General features: G+C 37.5%; 1 protein-coding gene and 1 non-coding gene across 2 annotated transcripts; one reads left to right on the top strand and one right to left on the bottom strand.

Moving 5' to 3' along the window:
• The first annotated feature begins 1,165 nt into the window (after positions 1 to 1,165).
• On the top strand, positions 1,166 to 1,247 carry TRNAS-GCU. The gene has a single exon. It is a non-coding gene; the product is annotated as a tRNA-Ser (tRNA).
• A 12,764-nt stretch (positions 1,248 to 14,011) lies between these two features.
• Positions 14,012 to 17,936, bottom strand: LOC111457679 (LRR receptor-like serine/threonine-protein kinase RPK2). The gene has a single exon (XM_023100029.1). It carries the CDS (start codon positions 17,654 to 17,656, stop codon positions 14,243 to 14,245), a length of 3,414 nt encoding a protein of 1,137 aa, XP_022955797.1. The 5' UTR covers positions 17,657 to 17,936; the 3' UTR covers positions 14,012 to 14,242.
• Positions 17,937 to 18,928: the final 992 nt, after the last annotated feature.

Here is an 18,928-nt window from a genome sequence, read left to right on the forward strand (position 1 = left end):
TGCCTCGACAATGCGTAGAGGTTTCCACACTATTACAAGGAATGTTTCTGTCACTTCTCATCTAAATTTTGCGCCGTATAAATGACATATAACACGAGTTTCAAAAATTTCAAGTTATTTACAAACCAGAAAAAAGGCACAAAACATCTGTCACTTCTCATCTAAATTTTGCGCCGTATAAATGACATACAACACGAGTTTCAAAAATTTCAAGTTATTTACAAACCGGTAAAAAGGCACAAGACATGTTGGGCTATATATTTCACTTCCCAATACTTGAGGTTTCAAGAAATTGAAGGGCGACAATTAGCTAAATTTTGTGTGGTTCAAAAGACATACAACATGAGTTTGGGTTTCAAAAATTTCAAGTCATTTACAAACGGGAGCCACAAGACATGTTGGGCTATATCTGTCACTTCCCAATACTTGAGGTTTCAAAAAATTGAAGGGCGACAATAAGCTAAATTTTGCGTGGTTTAAAATACATATAACACGAGTCTAAGTTGCAAAAATTCCAAGTTATTTACAAACGGGAAAAAAGGCATAAGACATGTTGGGCTATATTTGTCACTTCCCAATATTTGAGGTTTCAAGAAATTGAACGGCGACAATAAGCTAAATTTTGCGTGGTTTAAAAAACATACAGCACGAGTTTCAAGAATTCCAAGTTATTTACCGTAGGAAAAAAGGCACAAGACATGTTGGAGTATGTTGATGGAACAATGGTTCTATCACCTTGCTTTGACAAGAAACCTCATCAACACACAACACCAAATATTAGGCACAAGATATGTTGGGCTATGTTGATGGAACAATGGTTCTACCACCTTGCATTGAACAAGAAACCTCCTCAACACTCAACACCAAATATTTGCCGTGGAGCAGTCGATCAATGGCTTCTCTTTCTCCTACTCTCCTCTCTCACCGAGGAAGCCATTGCTGTCGTCGTTTGTATCTCTATTGCATGTGACGTTTGGCTCGCATTGGAAACTATGTTCAACCATCATTCAAAAGCTCGTGAACTTGAGACTCAAGGATGACTTGCAGTTGAAGAAATACGGCACCAAACTTGTTGCTGAGTATGCCCGTACCTTCAAAAAAAATATGTGACCAACTTCTCCCTCTCCTTGAGAGTCTCTTCGAGACTCATTCATACAACAAAAAAGTCGCTTTGGTCGAGTGGTTAAGGCGTGTGCCTGCTAAGTACATGTGGTTTCCTCGTGAGAGTTCGAATCTCTTAGGCGAGCCTTTCCATCGCGTAGAGGTTTCCACACTATTACAAGGACATACATTTTGTGCAGTATGAATGACATACAACACAAGATAATGGTTACAGAAGAAAAAAAACACAACACAAGACATGTTGGGATATGTTGGTGGAATAATTCTTACAGAAGGAAGAAAAAAACACAACACAAGAAAAAAAAACACAACACAAGACATGTTGGGATATGTTGGTGGAATAATGGTTACAGAAGAAAAAAAACACAACACTAAGACATGTTGGGATATGTTGTGGAATAATGGTTCTACCACCTTGCTTGTTGGGATATGTTGTGGAATAATGGTTTTACCACCTTGCTTTGAACAAGAAATTTATGTACAGAAGAAAAAAAACACAAAGAGTGGAACAATGGTTCTACCACCTTACTTTGAACAAGAAATTTATGTACAGAAGAAAAAAAACACAAGAGTGGAACAATGGTTCTACCACCTTGCTTGTGGAATAATGGTTACAGAAGAAAGAAAAAAAAACACAAAGACATGTTGGGATATGTTGGTGGAATAATGATTCTACCACCTTGAAACACAAGAGTGGAACAATGGTTCTACCACCTTGCTTGTGGAATAATGGTTACAGAAGAAAAAAAAAACACAAGACATATTGGAATATGTTGGTGGAATAATGGTTCTACCACCTTGCTTTGAAAAGAAATTTATGTACAGAAGAAAAAAAAATACAAGACATGTTGGGATATTTTGGTGGAACAATGGTTCTACCATCTTGCTTTGAACAAGAAACCTCCTCAACACTCAATACTAAATATTTGGCGTGGAAAGCAGTCAATCAACAGCTTCTCTTTCTCCTGCTCTCGTCTCTCACCGAGGAAGCCATTGTTGTCGTCGTTGGTCTCTCCACTGCATGTGACGTTTGGCTCGAGTTGGAGACTCAAGGATGACTTGCAGCTAATGAAACGCAGCACCAAACTTGTTGCTGAGTATGCCCGAACCTTCAAAAAAATACGTGACCTACTTCTCCCTCTGCTTGAGAGTCTCTTCGAGACTCATTCATACAACAAAAAAGTTTCTATGGTCGTTTGGTTAAGGCGTGTGGTGTCTAAATACATGGGGCTTCCCTGCAAGAGTTTGAATCTCTTAGGCGACGAAAATTTTATTGCCTCACGAATGCGTAGAGTTTTTTTTTTTTTTTTTTTTTTTTTTTTTTTTTTTTTTTTTTTTTTTTTTTTTTTTTTTTTTTTTTTTTTTTTTTTTTTTTTTTTTTTATGTAACAGCCGAAGACCACTGCTAAAAAATATTGTCCGCTTTGGCCCGTTGTCTTAAGGACGCATAGAGGTTTCAACACTGTTATAAGAAATGTTTTTTTTTTCTTCTCTAACCGATATGTGATCTTGCACTTCCCCTCGGACGGTGACAATAAGATAAATTTTGCGCGGTATAAAAGACGTCAACACGAGTTTCAAAACTTCCAAGTTTTTACAAATGGGAAAAAAGGCACAAGGCATGTTGAACTATATCTGTCACTTGCCAATTTTTGAGGTTTTAAGAAATTGGACGGCGACAATGAGATAAATTTTACGTGGTTTAAAAGACATACAACACGAGTTTCAGAAATTCCAAGTTATTTAGAAACGGTAAAAAAGGCACAAGACATGCAAGGCTATGTTGATGGAACAATGGTTCTACCACCTGACTTTGAACAAGAAACCTCCTCAACACTCAACACCAAATATTTGGTGTGGAAAGCAGTCGATCAACGACTTTTATGTCTCTTGCTCTCCTCTCTCACCGAGGAAGCAATTATTGTCGTCGTTAGTCTCTCCACTGCATGTGACGTTTGGCTCGCGTTGGAAACTACGTTCAACCATCATATGAAAGCCGGTGAACTGAGACTCAAGGATGACTTGCAGCTGATGAAACATGGCACCAAACCTGTTGCTGAGTATGCCCTGACCTTCAAAAAAATATGTGACCAACTTCGCCCTCTCCTTGAGAGTCTCTTCGAGACTCATTGATTCAACAAAAAGGTCGCTTTGGTCGAATGGTTAAGGTGTGTGCTAGATATGTACATGGGGTTTCCCCGCGAGAGTTTGAATCTTTCAAGCCGATGAAAATTACTTTTTTATTTTTGTAACAGTCCAAGACCACTACTAAAAGATATTGTCCACTTTAGCTCGTTGCTCACAAACGCGTAGAGTTTTCTTTTTTATTTTGGTAACAGCCGAAGACCACTGTTAAAGAATGATATGCTGGGCTATATCTGTCACTTCCCAATTTTTGAGGTTTCAAGAATTTGGACGACGACAATAAGTTAAATTTTGCGTGGTTTAAAAGACATACAACACGAGTTGTAAAAATTCCAAGTTATTTATGTATGGGGAAAAAGGCACCAGACATGTTGGGCTATGTTAATGGAACTATGATTTCATCCCTTTACTTTAATCAAGAAACCTCCTCAACACTCAACACCAAATATTTGGCGTTGAAAGCAGTTGATCAACGGCTTTTATGTCTCCTGCTCTCCTCTCTCACCGAGGAAGCCATTGTTGTCATCGTTGGTCTCTTCACTACGCGTTTTGTTTGGCCCACGTTAGAAACTACGTTCAACCATCATTCGAAAGCCAGTGAATTGAGACTCAAAGATGACTTGCAAATATTGAAACGCGAGATCAAACTTGTTGTTGAGTATGCCCGTACCTTCAAAAAATATGTGATCAACTTCATACCATTGGTAGACCTATTGAGCACATTGGGAAAGTGCACTAATTCCTTCATGGACTCGGCACTGATTTTTTAATTTTTTTCTACTACTTGATAGGTCTCACCCCTCTATCCTATTTGGTAGATTTAGTCTCTAAAGTTGAAAGTTTTGAGTTGTTCTAGTGCTCCCTTGAATTTTTTAACTCCACTCCTATGGCATTCACAGCCATTAATTGTTCTCGCACCCCATGGAAGTCACCCTGCTTCCTTTAGCAACTAGCAAGGTCGTTCTCATTCCCGTAACAAAACTCTTCCAACCGAGGACGAACCCACTCAAGTCTGAGTCATCAACCCCCTCGCTGCCAAATATCTTACATGGAGGGCCATTATGCTGACCGCTGCAACCAACGACACACTCAACCTGATTCAGGTCATGCTCACCTTGTTGAAGCTTTTAACACCTCTTGTTCTATTGCTGCACTCGAGGCTGCTGATTGATTTTTGGACATTGGGGCTTCGGCCCATATGACCGTTGATCCATCTATTTTGGATCATTCTAAAAATTACATGGGAAAGAACTCTTTGGTCGTAGAAAATGGTGTATACCTACCCATTACCCACACTGGTACTCTTTCTCCTATCCCAAAAATTCACTCATTAGATGTCTCGGTTGTCCCTCGTCTCACTAAAAATCTTCTCTCAATTAGTAAATTCATGTCTTATTTTTCTCTCTCCATTGCATTTACTAATAATCATATTACTATCCAAAATTGTCAAACAGGAAGTGTGGTGGCAACCGGTAAAAGAGATGGAGGGCTATATGTGCTGAAGCACGTCAACTCTTCCTATATTTCTGTCCTTAGAAACAAATTTTTACGTGTTTCATATGATTTAGAGCATGCTCGCTTGGGTCATGTGAATTACTCTATTATTTCTTTTTTAAATAAAAAAGGTCATCTTTCTCTTACGTCTTTATTGCCTACTCCATCACTATGTAGTACTTGTCAGCTTGCAAAAGGTCATCAATTATCTTATTCCTGCAATGAACGTAGGTCGTCTCATGTGTTAGATCTTATTCATTGTGATCTTTGAGGTTCTTCTCTCGTCAAATCCAATTTGGATTTTCTTTACTATGTTATTTTTATTATCATTATTCTCGATTCACTTGTCTTTACCCTTTAAAATTTAAATCTTATTTCTTCGATATTTTTTCTTCAATTTCAAAAATTTGTGGAAAAGCAATATTCTACTCGTATCAAGGTTTTTCAAAGCGATGAAGGTGTCAAATTTACTAGCAGTTGTTTCAAAACTCACTTTACGTACTTCTCGCATCCACCATCAATTCTCTTGTCCATATACACCTACTCAAAATGGTCATGCTAAGAGAAAACATTATCATGTGACTGAGACTAGCTAGCCCTTCTCTTTCACTCCCATCTTTCACCTCGTTTCTGGGTTGACACCTTCAACATTGTAGCTTATATTATCAACTGGTTGTTGTAAGGACCGTGCTGACTCGATGACTCCAAAAGGACGGGTAATTTTTTTGCAAAATAAAACGATTAAAATTTTTAAAAAAAATTATATTATAATAAAATAGTGTGCACAAATTAGTAAGTTAAAGTACGACATAATGATTAAACCACAAAATAAGGAACAGACACAAAAAATTTAAAACCAAAGGGTTGAGGACGACGGGTGAGGTTTGTCTATGGCACCTACTCTAGAGTCCGCTCTCGACCTCAACCTCGACCAGCTTCTTATTACTTGAAAAAAATGGAGAATAAAGAATGAGTACAAAGACTCAGTAAGCATCCTACTTGTAGGCTCTTAATCGTGTCCTTGATATACTAGGGTACCACACTCTTTCTTGTCTTGTTCTTGTTGTAAGTACTTAGGCCCTCTAGTTCTTGTTCTTGACCTGAGGTTCTTATCTTGATCTATCGTGAGGACTTTGGTCCTTTGATTCTAAAACCTTGGTTATCATCTAAGGGCCTTAGAACTTTGGTTCTTGGTACTTTGTAGGTTCTTTTTCTATTTTTGGTTCGTTCTCCAAGACACTCCCCTTAGGATTTACGGCACTAGCCATGCACCTCACAATTCTATGTCCAAGGCTTCATGCGTTCCAAGCAACACAGTCTTAACCTACGTCTAAGGCTTCATGCGTTCCAAGCGACGTAGTCTGAACCCGCATCTTAGTCCTTGCCTTCAATATGGTCTGCTAACCTATGCCCAAGGCTTCATGCGTTCCAAGCGGTATAGTCTGAAAACCTACATCCAAGGGCTTGTCCTATAATACAGTTTGAATACCTACGCTCAAGACTTCATGCGTTCCAAGCAGCGTAGTCAAAGTCATGAGCATGTTGTACCATGGGAGGTCTTAGGAAGTTCTTGATTCTTGGCTAAGATAACTTGCTCTCTTCTTGTTCCATTGTGGTCCTAGACTACTCCCCATGATAGAACATAAAGGTCACGTGCTTGGTGCATACATAAACATGAAATCCTGCAAATCTTTTGGGTACCCATAACATGGTGCAAGGCATCTTATCTAGGTAAGGAAAAATTAAGGCCAAACATGACATCCTGGAAAGGAAACATGGTGTAGGGTATTCCACCTAAAAAAGGAATTCTTGGGCCTCAGAAAGCACCGCTTGGTGGGAGTTCATGGGTCCCTTTGGACATGATTAGAGTATTACTAGCATTCTTGAGTTTTTGTGTCTGAGGACCTTGGTCCCTTATCCTTGAGTGGTACCTAGCATTCTTCTTACTTGGGTAGTTGTAAAGCTTGTCTGGTGTTGTTCTTGGTTCTCAATCTTGTAAGTTTCTAAGGTCCATAATTCCTTGAGGCATAAGTTGTAACTTGTATTTTAATCGTATGAACCCATCTTAGCATGAGTTATTCTTTAGGCATAAGTTGTAACTTGTATTGTTAATCGTATAAAATCATCTTAGCGTGAGTTATTCTAGAAGGTCATAGATTCCTAGTGAGTTCTTTATAAGAGGCTTCTAAAAGAGTGTCTGTCTTGTGTTGTTTCCTTTAGGTGTTTCTTTGGTCCTGACTTGGTTTAGGTTCCAAACTTGCTCCAATCAATTTGAAATCTCAAACATATCTTCATGCTCTTAAGAATAGACCTTATCAGAAGTAACAAATCATTTGGAGCACGTATACACCTTGAATTATCATGAGTAATCCTAGGGGCATTTTGGTCATTTTACCCCTAATTCTTTGTTTTGCTACTTGACGAATTTCAATGGCTCTCAAACTTCACCACATCATCAAGCATCATAAAATAAGACTTATTACAGAGTTTCATAGCATTTAGAGGTCATCTAGGTCATGAATCGTAGGTAAATATCCTTAGGGGCATTATGGTCATTTCGTACCATTTCTTGGTTTACCTACTTATCCTTATCCAATGACTGCCGAATTTCATATATAACCTCAAAATGCTATACTATACCCAGCATTAAACTTTTATATGCAACGAAGTTCATCTAGTGAGTTATTTTAATGTTACCTAAATCTCGAGCAATTTGATCGATTCATGGCCTTAAATCACGGTTCTTTGGGTTTTTCTTTCATATATCCTTAATTGAAACTTGGTTTAGGGTTCATATAGAAATCTAAGTGATTCCTACAAGTATTTCTTAACAAAAAGTCCAAGGTGGCTACTTACCTCGTTGTCGACGTTCGAGACTCTCGTTCTTGAGCTTCCGGTACCCAAATTACCTCAAATTTTCTTCTACAGACTCTTTATTGTGTCTAGTTTCTAGAACCATAAAGTTTTTCATGAGAACTAGTCTGGAAGGGGGTTAAAATAGAGAAAAACCAATGGAAGATCGGGTTTTGAGTTGACATGACCGGTTCAGTTGAACCAACCACGTCATCGTCTTCTTCCTTTGGACCGGAAGAAGACGGGCATTTTTACATGCGCCACCGTTTGAAACTCGGCCTCTACTGCCATATTTACAACGTTTCTCCCCTCCCTTTCTTCATGAACCTTAAAATGGTGTTACAAGGAAGAGCTAGGGATTGATTTCATACCTTCTTGTGGATTGTAGCCTAAGATATTCGGTTCCAAAGTTCGTCCAAAATCAGTTTTCACGTCGAAGCAAAAAAAAAATGGGACTCTTTATTGGGTAGCCGATTCTAAGGGTTTTCAAGGCCCAATTTCTTCATGAAACCTCTTCCTTATTTTTTTTTCTCAAGCTAAAGAAATTGATTTGGAGGAACGACTTTGAGTGTGGGACCTTAATTTTGAGAAATTGTTCTCAACTACAATGTTACTCGAAACACGAGATTTTTGTTCTCTTGGGTAGCCTATTTTACGACGTTTCAGTTCTCGATTTCTTTGTCAAAGTTACTCAACTTGATCCTCTGAAGCTTAAGGAATTCTCAATTTGAAGTTAAAGGGACCATAGATAGGAATTCGAAACTTACCCCCAATTTCAACCCAAAACTGATTTTCTTCAATTGGGCACGTTCCTGAGGTTATTTCTCTTCGTAGTCTTCTATGAAAACATTCATTGTAGGTGCATAAACTTATTGGAATCGTCCTTGCTCGACGAAATTCTTGTGTATCCTCGGATTGGATTTTCGAGTTTTCTTTGAAGCTCTTCAATGACAAATTGGATTGGGGGAATGGTTTCTAGGCACTTTCAGCACTTTATTCCTTCATAGAACTTGTGGGTAATCTTATTTAGAAACTATAGGAACAAGTTCGGAGGAAATGGCAGATAATTGCTCTCGAATTTGGAAGAAATTCATAGAATAAGACTGAATATCTAAACGCTTATTGTCTTCGATTGGGAGCTCGATCACGCTCAATTTTTGTTCCAAACTATTACCGCAACTTCAGAATTTACAGGAGAAACTTAAACCAACATTGAGAGCTCCAGAATCGTCATGAATTGGAGGTTGGATTTTCTAGAAAATCCATCGAAAATATCATCTCCGATCAGCGAGCTACCGACTTTCAATTTGAATACTGACCGTTGGATTTGATGATCTAAGAACGTTCTAGATCGTGTCCAATTTAGGAGGAGATCGAACGGCTAGATTTTGAGATCCGAAGGATTTTGTTCAGAAGATCACTGTGAAGGTTTTGATTTTGAGCAGAATGGCAAATCCATAATTATCCATAACTTGATGGGTATTTTGGTAATTTGCCACTTTTCGAATATTTTATTATTATTTTTTCCGAAAAATCTATAATTTTTCTAAAAATTCTTATCTCTTGTTGGTCATTTTTTCTTCTTGAGTATCTTATAATTTTTTCTAGATAAGAAATTAAAAATCCTGAAGTTCCTTAGAAATTAAGAAAATGACATTTTGGTCTTTTTCGCTTACTTTTTCCTTTTCAATTCTTTTCCAAAAGTCTTAAGTCCTTAAAGTTAATTGTTAGTATATAGGAATGACTTGCTTTATACCCTTGTCCTTGCTTAATCTTCTTAATTTCTTTTTTTGGATCCTTTGGGTCTTATATGAGTGGCTTATCCTCGGGAGCTAACTCCCTTCATTTTTTAGGTGTTATAGTTGCCTACTCCACTTTTTAGAGGTAAGTCACCCTTTTAACTTCTCTATAACATTATAAAAATTTTCATTCCTTTAGTTTTCGTATTTATCCTTGTGTGATTTTATGCCAACAAGCTTTCTCCCTACAGCATTCCTTGCATTTCCTTGGGTTACAGTCCCTCTTATAAAAGGTTCTGTTGTCTTGATCCCACCACCGCTAAGTTATACATCACCTGTCAAGCTCAATTTGATGAAACCCACTTCCTGTTGTCCCTAACTCCTGGGCCCAACCTCTTTCCTCTCTTCATATTTCAAATTTCTTGGAACCCAATGTTTACCATATTGGTCCATCCCTCCTACCACTTCTTTACCGCACATTCCTTGATCCAGCTCATCTCCGAATGATATTTGTTATGACCTTGTGGATGAGATTGTGTAGGTTGATACTTCTCTTGTAGGTTCCTCTTTGCCACCCTCGACTTTTGATCCGGACTCTATTGAACCTATTGTTGATTTCTCTTCATCTTTGGGCTCTCATCCTATGATCACACGAGCCAAAACTGGTATCTTCACGACTCGTCATCTAGCAAATTTTGGTATTTTGCGCTCATCTTGACCTCTTTCTACTCTTATTGCATCCACTGAGCCAAGAAGATTCAAATTTGCGGCTAAAAATCCTGCTTGGGTTGCTGCCATGGATAAAGAAACTCGAGTTTTACAATAAAATGACACTTGTACTTTGGTCTTGCCAACACAAACATCATGGGCTCTAAATGGGTGTTTCATATTACATATTTGACTGATGGATCTGTCGAGCATTTCAAGCTCGTCTTGTTGTCAAAGGTTATACTCAGGTTTTTTGTCTCAACTACACTGACACTTTTAGTCCGGTCGTCAAAACTACTACTACTATCCGTGTTGGACTTTCTCTTGCTATCATAAATAAATGACCTTTTCAGCAACTTGATGTCAAGAATGCTCTCTTCTATGGCACTCTTATTGAACATGTTCATATGGAACAACCTCCTGAATATATTGATCCTCGATTTCCCACTCATTTTTGTCTATTAAAGAAAGTCTTCTATTGCTTAAAGCAAACTCCTCACGCCTGGTTTCAACGTTTTAGCTCATTTCTTCTCCCACTTGATTTTTCTTGCAGTTACGCTTACACATCCTTTTTGTCTTTAATCAACAATCTAACTTTATCTATCTGCTTTTTTGTGTTGACATTATTGTTATCGGCAACAACTCATCTCTTCTTGACAGCTTTACTCGCAAGCTTCATTTTGAGTTTGCTACCGAGGATTTGGGTTCTCTTAGTTACTTTCTTAGTCTTGAAGCTTCACCCACTCCCGATGATCTCTTTATTAGTCAATTAAAATATGCTCAAAATATTCTTACTTGGCTTCAGCTGCTCGATAGCAAACCAGTCCAAACCCCATGGTTATTTCTCAACACCTAATTGTTGATGGTTCTCCTTTCTTTGATCCTACTCCTTATCAATCTCTTGTTGGCTCCCTTCAATACTTGACTATTACGCGTCCATATATTGTCCATGCTATCAATTCTATCAGTCAATTTTTGCATGCCCCTACTACAAATCACTTTCTTGCTGTCAAATATATTCTTCGCTATGTCAAGGGAACACTCCACTTTGATCTTTCTTTTCGTCCATCCGTTGATCGTAGTGCGCTAATGGCTTATTCAGATACTAACTGAGCTGGTTATTCTGATACTTGTCGTTCTACATTCGGTTATTCTATTTATCTTGGTAAAAATCTCGTTTCTTGGACTGCCAAAAAGCAACCTACTGTCTCACGCTCTAGTTGTGAATCTAAGTATCGTACTCTTGCCACGACTGCTACTGAACTTCTTTGGGTTACGCATCTTTTGCATGACCTTAAGATTCCTATTTCACAACAGCCCTTACTCTTATGTGACAACAAAAGTGATACTTTTTTTAGCTCTAATCTCGTTTCTCACAAGCAGACCAAACATGTTGAATTAGATTATTATTTCCTTTAATAACTTGTTATCACTAACAAACTCCACACACAGTATGTACCTTCCCATCTCTAAGTTGCTAAGATCTTCACAAAAAAATTTTCTCGACCTCTCTTTGAATTTTTCCGATCCAAGCTTCATGTTCGTTCAATCCAACGCTCAGTTTGCGAGGGGTGTTAAGAGTATTTAATCTTAAATTATGGTTTACCATATGTATTATATTTATAGGTAAATATCTTGTATGATATTTAGACTTCATAAGTACTATATTTGACCTTTTATTAGAGGTAAATATCTAAATATTTGTTTTCGATTAACGTTTACATACTATCATATTTGTCTTTTATTATAAGCAAATATCTTGTATTCATTTATTATTTTTTCTATTTATTGCTCTAGCTATATCCCTTATAATTTATTTAATTCTATAAATTATAAATACAGAACTTTCACTACCCTCCTGTTTAGGTGCGGTGGTTTTAGCAAATATTCTCAATAACTACCGATGAAGCTTTTTACGTTATACTTTTATTATTTGATTGGACGTATATGCTTTAATATTTACCTTCTCTATTCTTAGGGACATCTGCTCATGGTTACTGGCTCTAAAGAAATGCATTTCTGCATCCCCATTCAAGTATAGCCTTTAATATGCTACTTGAGCAGGCTGAGATGTTTTGGTATCCGCACATAAATAGGTAATTATTGGGCTGAGGTATTCCCCGACATATTACTCAATGCCTAATGTAACGTTTTAATCTAACATAAAAGGATGACTAACTAATCCATTCTAAATTAAAAATTTGGAACAGGTCGGTACATTCTACGAATAGAGATTCATGGAAAAATATCAACTTCATCTAAGACATCTTACATTAATAAAATTGTTATAAAATATTTGATGCAGAAGTTCAAAGAGGATAAAATGTCATTTTATAAAATTAAATGAAGAGTATCTTGAGACCGTGGGAAATAATTATTATCTAATAAAATTTAACATTTTTTAGATAATTGATTACAATTTATTAGTTAAACCAATGATATGATCCTCGAGTGAAGAAAAAAAATGTATCTAGGCATAACAAAAACAAATTAATTTTGTAATATGAAATTAAGTACAAATTAATTTTGTAATATGAAATTAAGTACGTGATTTTTATATAATCGAGTAGTTCTTACTTATAGGTTGAGTATGGCACACAAAAACTCAATGATTTCACTTTTGTTGATATAACTATTCAAATGTGATTTAGTTCCTCCATCGTTAGTATGATAATAGTGATGCAACACAAATATTAAGAAAATTAGAAAATATCAATCTACTAGGAATCATATCGAGAGAGAAAGTATCGTGATTGTCATTATTTCAAAAGCTAAAGTGTTTGGAGTCACCTAAAATGTTTATAAGATTACTACTACCAGATATGTCTCAATTTCTCTAAGGGACGTTGAACATAAAGGAGGGCGAGCCTAAGGATCCCAATTAATCTAACTGAATTCAAATTAATCACCTACATGTTTTTAAATAACCCGGTACCATTTTTTAGTTCTCATAGTTAACTAAAGTTGACGTGACTTTTATGTTTACTAAAAAATAATTTTCATTTTGAGATGGGCTTTTTATGATGGTAGATTCGGTGTAATGGCAGTCTAAATTGAATAAATTAGATTTGATAATAGAATATAATTATGATTTTGAGAATTTTGGGTGAGATATTTTTAATTAAATTGAAATTATATTTCGAATATCCTATTGAAAATCCGAGTTCAAAATTAGGAAATCTATAGTAGTTAGAAATTTTGTGCTTCGGTAACCAGCCATTGGTAATCATTTTAAGGAGTAAGGAGGGATGTTAATTTTCATGTGGTAAGGGGTTACACGTTATGTGTATCGAGTAGTCAACCACTAATGGTCACTCTATAGATTGTAGAAAATAATTATTAAGGTGAGGGTTACACTGTGTATTTCGGGTAACCAGTCACTGATAATCATTTTAAGGAGTGAAGGTGATGTTGATTATCAAGCACTAAAAATTACACATTGTTGTTTCAGGTAATTAACTAGCTCCTTTGTTTGATCGCCATATGATGGTATATGCATTTGACCCCAACAAGGGAGTTCCTTACTTAATAGTATTTTAATACTCACCTTATTTTAAAAATGATTTTAAGGCGAGGATGTGATACGGAGGTGACGAGCAGGGTGGAGAAGTAAGTCATGGGGTGACTCGAAAATTTTATATTTTCATTGAACTTTATGTACCAATCTTCATTGATAGAAGTTTCTACATTTAGTTGTTCATCACTTAAATGGTGTATGGGTACTAGGAGTCGATCTTAGAATAATTTTATTTACCTTTCTACTTTTAACCTGGTTTATAACGGCCCTGACCGTTATATGTGTAAGAAAAGTCGAGTCGTTACTGCAAAAATAATATCAGGATAAACCCATCATTTCAACGTGTTTGCTTTCAATCTGCTTGTTTTGGTTTCTTATAAATTCCTCCCTTCATCATCTGATGAGTTCTTTTTTGGCAGATTCATCATTCATACTTCATCCACAAACCAACAATTCTTATTTATGGAAGGAAAAATTTGAGGGGCGGAGCTATATTACAATTTACAATACAAAATTAACTACAAATTTAGAACTCCGCCAACCAACCTATGGCAGCAATGCTTTTTCAGTCATAAGAACAAAACACAATTACAATCAATCAGGGAGGCTCTCTCTCTAATCTTCTACAAATTAACTATGTCAATAAATGCTTTAATCACTTCTTCCTAACACGATGGCGGTTGAAGCTGCTTAAGCCTTCGTACGACTAGTTTCATCGTTGGCCTAGTCGACAAAGAGTCCACTGTACAAACAACTGCCAAGTGTAATACTTCAACCAAATCATCATGGGGACCTACCTCCCACAACCCTGCTGTGAAGAATTCCTTGGCTCGCCCCTGCCGAAGCAGCATACACGCCCAAGCTACTATGTTAAAACCGTTACCGTACGAGGAAAACGAGGGATCTAGTGCTTTCTTGTCTGAGAGTAGCTCGAGAAGAACCACGCCGTAACTGTACACGTCTGCTTTATCAGAGACACGACACGTCATGGCATATTCAGGAGCGACATAGCCGAAAGTTCCAGCCACACCTGTGGTAGCATGGGTTTCAGAAGTCCCAAGAAGCCTGGCCAATCCAAAGTCAGAGAGATAAGCATTGAAATCATCGTCTAATAGTATATTGCTCGGTTTCACATCGCGGTGGAGGACTCGTGGTACACACTGATCATGAAGATATGCAAGCGCACGGGCTATGTCCAGCGCAATCTTGTGAAGAATTCTCCAATCAACTGCTCTTGTAGACCTCTCCTGGATGAATTTTTCCAAATTGCCTCCTGGCAAATAATTATATATCAGGAACATCTCTGTTTCACTGGCATGGTAACCAATTAAGGTGACAAGGTTCGGATGGCGCAGCCTTCCAAGAGTTTTAATTTCTGCATCAAACTGTTGGACACCTTGAAATCGACCTACAGCAAGTCGTTTTATTGCAACGAGCACTCCCAACGCGATCTCTGCCTTGTAAGTTGCCCCAAATCCTCCACTTCCAATGCAATTGCTTGCATTGAAATTACTTGTGGCACGCACTACATTATCAAACGTCAGGGAAACCCCAATATCAGTAAAAACCGTCACTTCCTTTCTCATTGATCCAAGAACTTTAGACTTCGTGTTCCACTTTCGTGTATATATAAAAAGGATAATCAAAGCAATAAGAACAGAAACAATGGCAGAGGCAGACGTAATGGATGCTATCTCAATTGAATTGAAGCTGCCACCTCCACTTGTTTGGGGTGCAACACCAGATGGTGAAGCTGCAAGACTACTCGGGTCGCCTTCTGAACCTTGCATTCCAGATGAGGGCACGGCCAGAGAAAACAAATGGCACGGGCGGAGGTAAGGATTTCCAATCGCACCACTACATTTGATCATGTTATTATTTGATGGTAAGGAACCAGACAAGTTATTGAATGACACATTAAATGCAGAGAGTGTGGTAACATTTGCCAAACCAGAGGGAACCGGTCCAGAGAGTGAATTATTATTGAGAAGTAGAACTTTTAGGCCTCTCAAGTTAACAAGATCAACTGGAATTTCACCCGAAAGATCGTTACGTGAAAGATCCAGCAACTCCAAAGACTGCAACTTTCCCAATGTAGAAGGTATAGAACCATTAAAGTTATTGCCAGCCAAACAAAGGTACTTCAAATCAGCTATATGTCCGAGAGAAGTCGGTATTTGATACTGAAACTTGTTCCTGCTTAGGTTCAGATGATTCAGAGATAATAGCTCTCCAAAGCTAGCAGGTACCTGCCCAGTCATCTGATTACCAGATGCATCCAAGAATTTGAGAGAACCACACTTTTTACCAATTTCCACAGAAAATGGACCAGAGATTTTATTGCTGCTAATATTGAAGATCAATCCCGCCAAACCATCGCATATTTCAAACAAACTATCAGGAAATCGTCCAGTCAGCTTATTTCCACCTACAAGATAAGCATAAACAGTTTTTCTTCCCATTCTTTCACGTGGAAATGGTAGCGACAGAAGACTGCCAGTAAAGTTATTGTCCCCAAAGTTATGCATTATCAGATTATCATTTCCAAGAAATTTAAAAGGCGTTGCACCTCGAATACTAGTGGCAAAAAATGCAAGATACCGAGACGACACATCCTCAACATCCAAATATCTGTTTGAATGGGGCATTGGCAGTGAGCAATCATGGCCACAGACCATAGGAATCTCACCAGTTAAGAGATTACCGCTAATATCAAACAGATTCATGTAAGGAACAGGAAGGTTTTTATCAAGTTCTCCAGAAAGCCGGTTCATGCTTAAATCAAGAACTTGAATTTTTTTGCAGACGCTAAATCCACTTGGAAGCTCCCCGTAAAGATAATTACCCGCTAAGTTGACCATCTCCAAGTTTTCACACTTACCCCATTGGGAAGGGAATCTTCCATTAAGGTTTGCACTAGGGGCCCACAATATCCTCAGCTTTGGAAGGGTTGTAATCGACTCAGGTATACTGCCGGAAAAATAGTTAAAACTATCATCACTAAGTTCCTCAGTTGGGGAGTCTTTGTCTGTGTAGTTGATCTTGGGAATTGGATCGAAGAGATTCGAGAGCACGAGGACAGACAACTGCAAGCAGTTTCCGAGCTCAGAGGGTATTGGACCACTGAGACTATTCCTAGAAAGATCAAGCAGTTCCAGCTTCTGCAACTTACCAAATCCAGCTGGAATGGCCTCCTCCAGCATGTTGGAGTACAGCAACAATGTCTGCAACTGACCGCAATTCCCCAAACTACCTGGAATCCCACTGACCAAAAAATTACCAGACAGGTCAAGATGCTCAAGCTGACAGTTAATCCCAAGCTCACTTGGAATGGATCCTGTAAAAAAATTGAAAGACAAGTAGACCCCTCTCAACCGACCAACAAACGGTGGAAGTGTGCCATTCAACTGATTCCCAGCTAAATTCATGACCTCTAAACTTGCACAACCAGAAAGCGAGCTAGAAATCTCACCAGTAAGCCTATTAAATCCAAGATTGAGAATGCGCAACTTGCGCAGCCTGACAAAATCATTATTAAGCAGTCCAGTTAAAGAGTTTCCTTCAAGATCAAGAACCTCAAGGTTCTCCAATCCCAAGATTTCAGCCGGAAGTTCACCCTCAAAACCATGAAACGCAAGAGACAAAGTCCTCAGCTCAGTGAGCTTCCCAATCACCGTCGGAAGCTTCCCCATCAGTGAGCCTCTATTACCAACACAACCCCTCCTGATTCCAAACCCATAAAGAGGAAATTTAGAAGAGTCAGAGCAGGAAAATGCATTCAAATTACCTGCACCACCATTCCCGGAAATGTTGAGCGACACAACCCGAGAATTGAGGTCGCACGAAACGCCAAACCACAAGCAGTAATCAGAAGAACTGGAAGTCCAGGTGGAGAGCAAGCCGGAAGGGTCGGAAACAGCATTTTTGAACTGAAGAAGCACGGATTTGTCTGAATCGCCCAAAATAGCTTCAGTATGAAAGAAGAAGAGCATGCAGTAAAGAAAAAGAAGTATCGAAGAGGTAGGTCTGCAGAAGGAGAACCATTTGATAACTGAAAAAGAAGACGAAGAGGAACCCATTCCGGAACCACCCTTTGAAAGGGCCGAAAAAACAAACAACCGCTCCAGAAGAAAAGAATCAAACAGCCTCTGTAAAGGAGAAAATCCTGTATGAATGTGAGGAAGAAGAAGAAGAAGAAGAAGAAGAAGAGCGAGGGTTTTGAGAATCCTAACCCTAACCCTAACCCTAACCCTAATTTTGGTTCAAGAAAAGGGAGAAGAGGGCAGAACGAGGACGACGAGAGACTTGGCAAGAGAGAGAAGATTCAAACTGTGTTCTTCGCAGAACACGCGTTTTCCTTTTTTTTCTTTTTTTCTTTTTTTTAATTTAAGATAAATCATCAACCTCATTGGGTCAGGCCCATCGGCTCGGGGTTTAAAATACTATTAAGCATGAGCATTAAATGCTTAAATCTTAGAATATATTCCATATTAATTTTTTTTATATTTTTTATATTAATTTAACACTTTTAAATATTTATATTTTTAACAAAATACATAGTACTTTCTTTTTTAATTTATATATTTTTTTTAAAAAAAATAATTATAAATATGCATGGATTGCTCCACGGATCAAATTTTGACTACTTTCGATTGCACTTGAAATAAGTTAAGACTGGTGTAACGTGGACCTTCAAAGTTTGAGGAAGAGTTAATAAATCATAAATATTTTTTGTTTTCTTTTTCTTTTAAGTAAATATCGACCTTCGAAGTTCGAGAAAAGTAGTGGGGTCCATTGAACGTACATATTAAAAGTGAATCTAGTGGAATAACCGAGATATTGAGGTATTAAAATAATATTTGAACATTTTATTTTAACCGTTGATAACGTATTCGCTAATTAAGTTATATTCAAATAGTAGACGGTTTAATTTTATTTAAAATTTAGCGTACACTGAACAAAAATTATTATCATAGTTAATGGGTTATTTACGTTCACTAAACCCTAATATATTATAATTTGGATCAATATCGTCCAAAAGAAACTAAATAGTTTATAATAAAACAAAAAAATGAAAATTGGATGAATTATGGAGATGGAGAAAGATTTTGTAAGATTTAGTTTAAAAAGAGAGATTCCCTTATCTTTTGCCACGTGGCCATTGAAAAAGAACCCACGTGGAGTGCTTCAGAAGCCAGAAGTGGGACACACATCGTCTTATTACTTTCTTTTTTTTATATATATATAATTATTATTTTATTTATTTTTGGGGCTAATGAGGTCTAGAAAGAAGAGGGTCCATAACTTTATTTTACTACGTTGACTTTTTTTTTTTTTTTTTTTACCTAATA

Source organism: Cucurbita moschata, unplaced genomic scaffold, assembly GCF_002738365.1.
Source record: "Cucurbita moschata cultivar Rifu unplaced genomic scaffold, Cmos_1.0 Cmo_Scf00020, whole genome shotgun sequence".
Lineage (NCBI taxonomy): Eukaryota > Viridiplantae > Streptophyta > Magnoliopsida > Cucurbitales > Cucurbitaceae > Cucurbita > Cucurbita moschata.

Bases quoted from the DNA above. Each gene is read 5' to 3' on its own strand.
- LOC111457679 (XM_023100029.1), bottom strand. From the start codon at position 17,656: ATGGGTTCCTCTTCGTCTTCTTTTTCAGTTATCAAATGGTTCTCCTTC.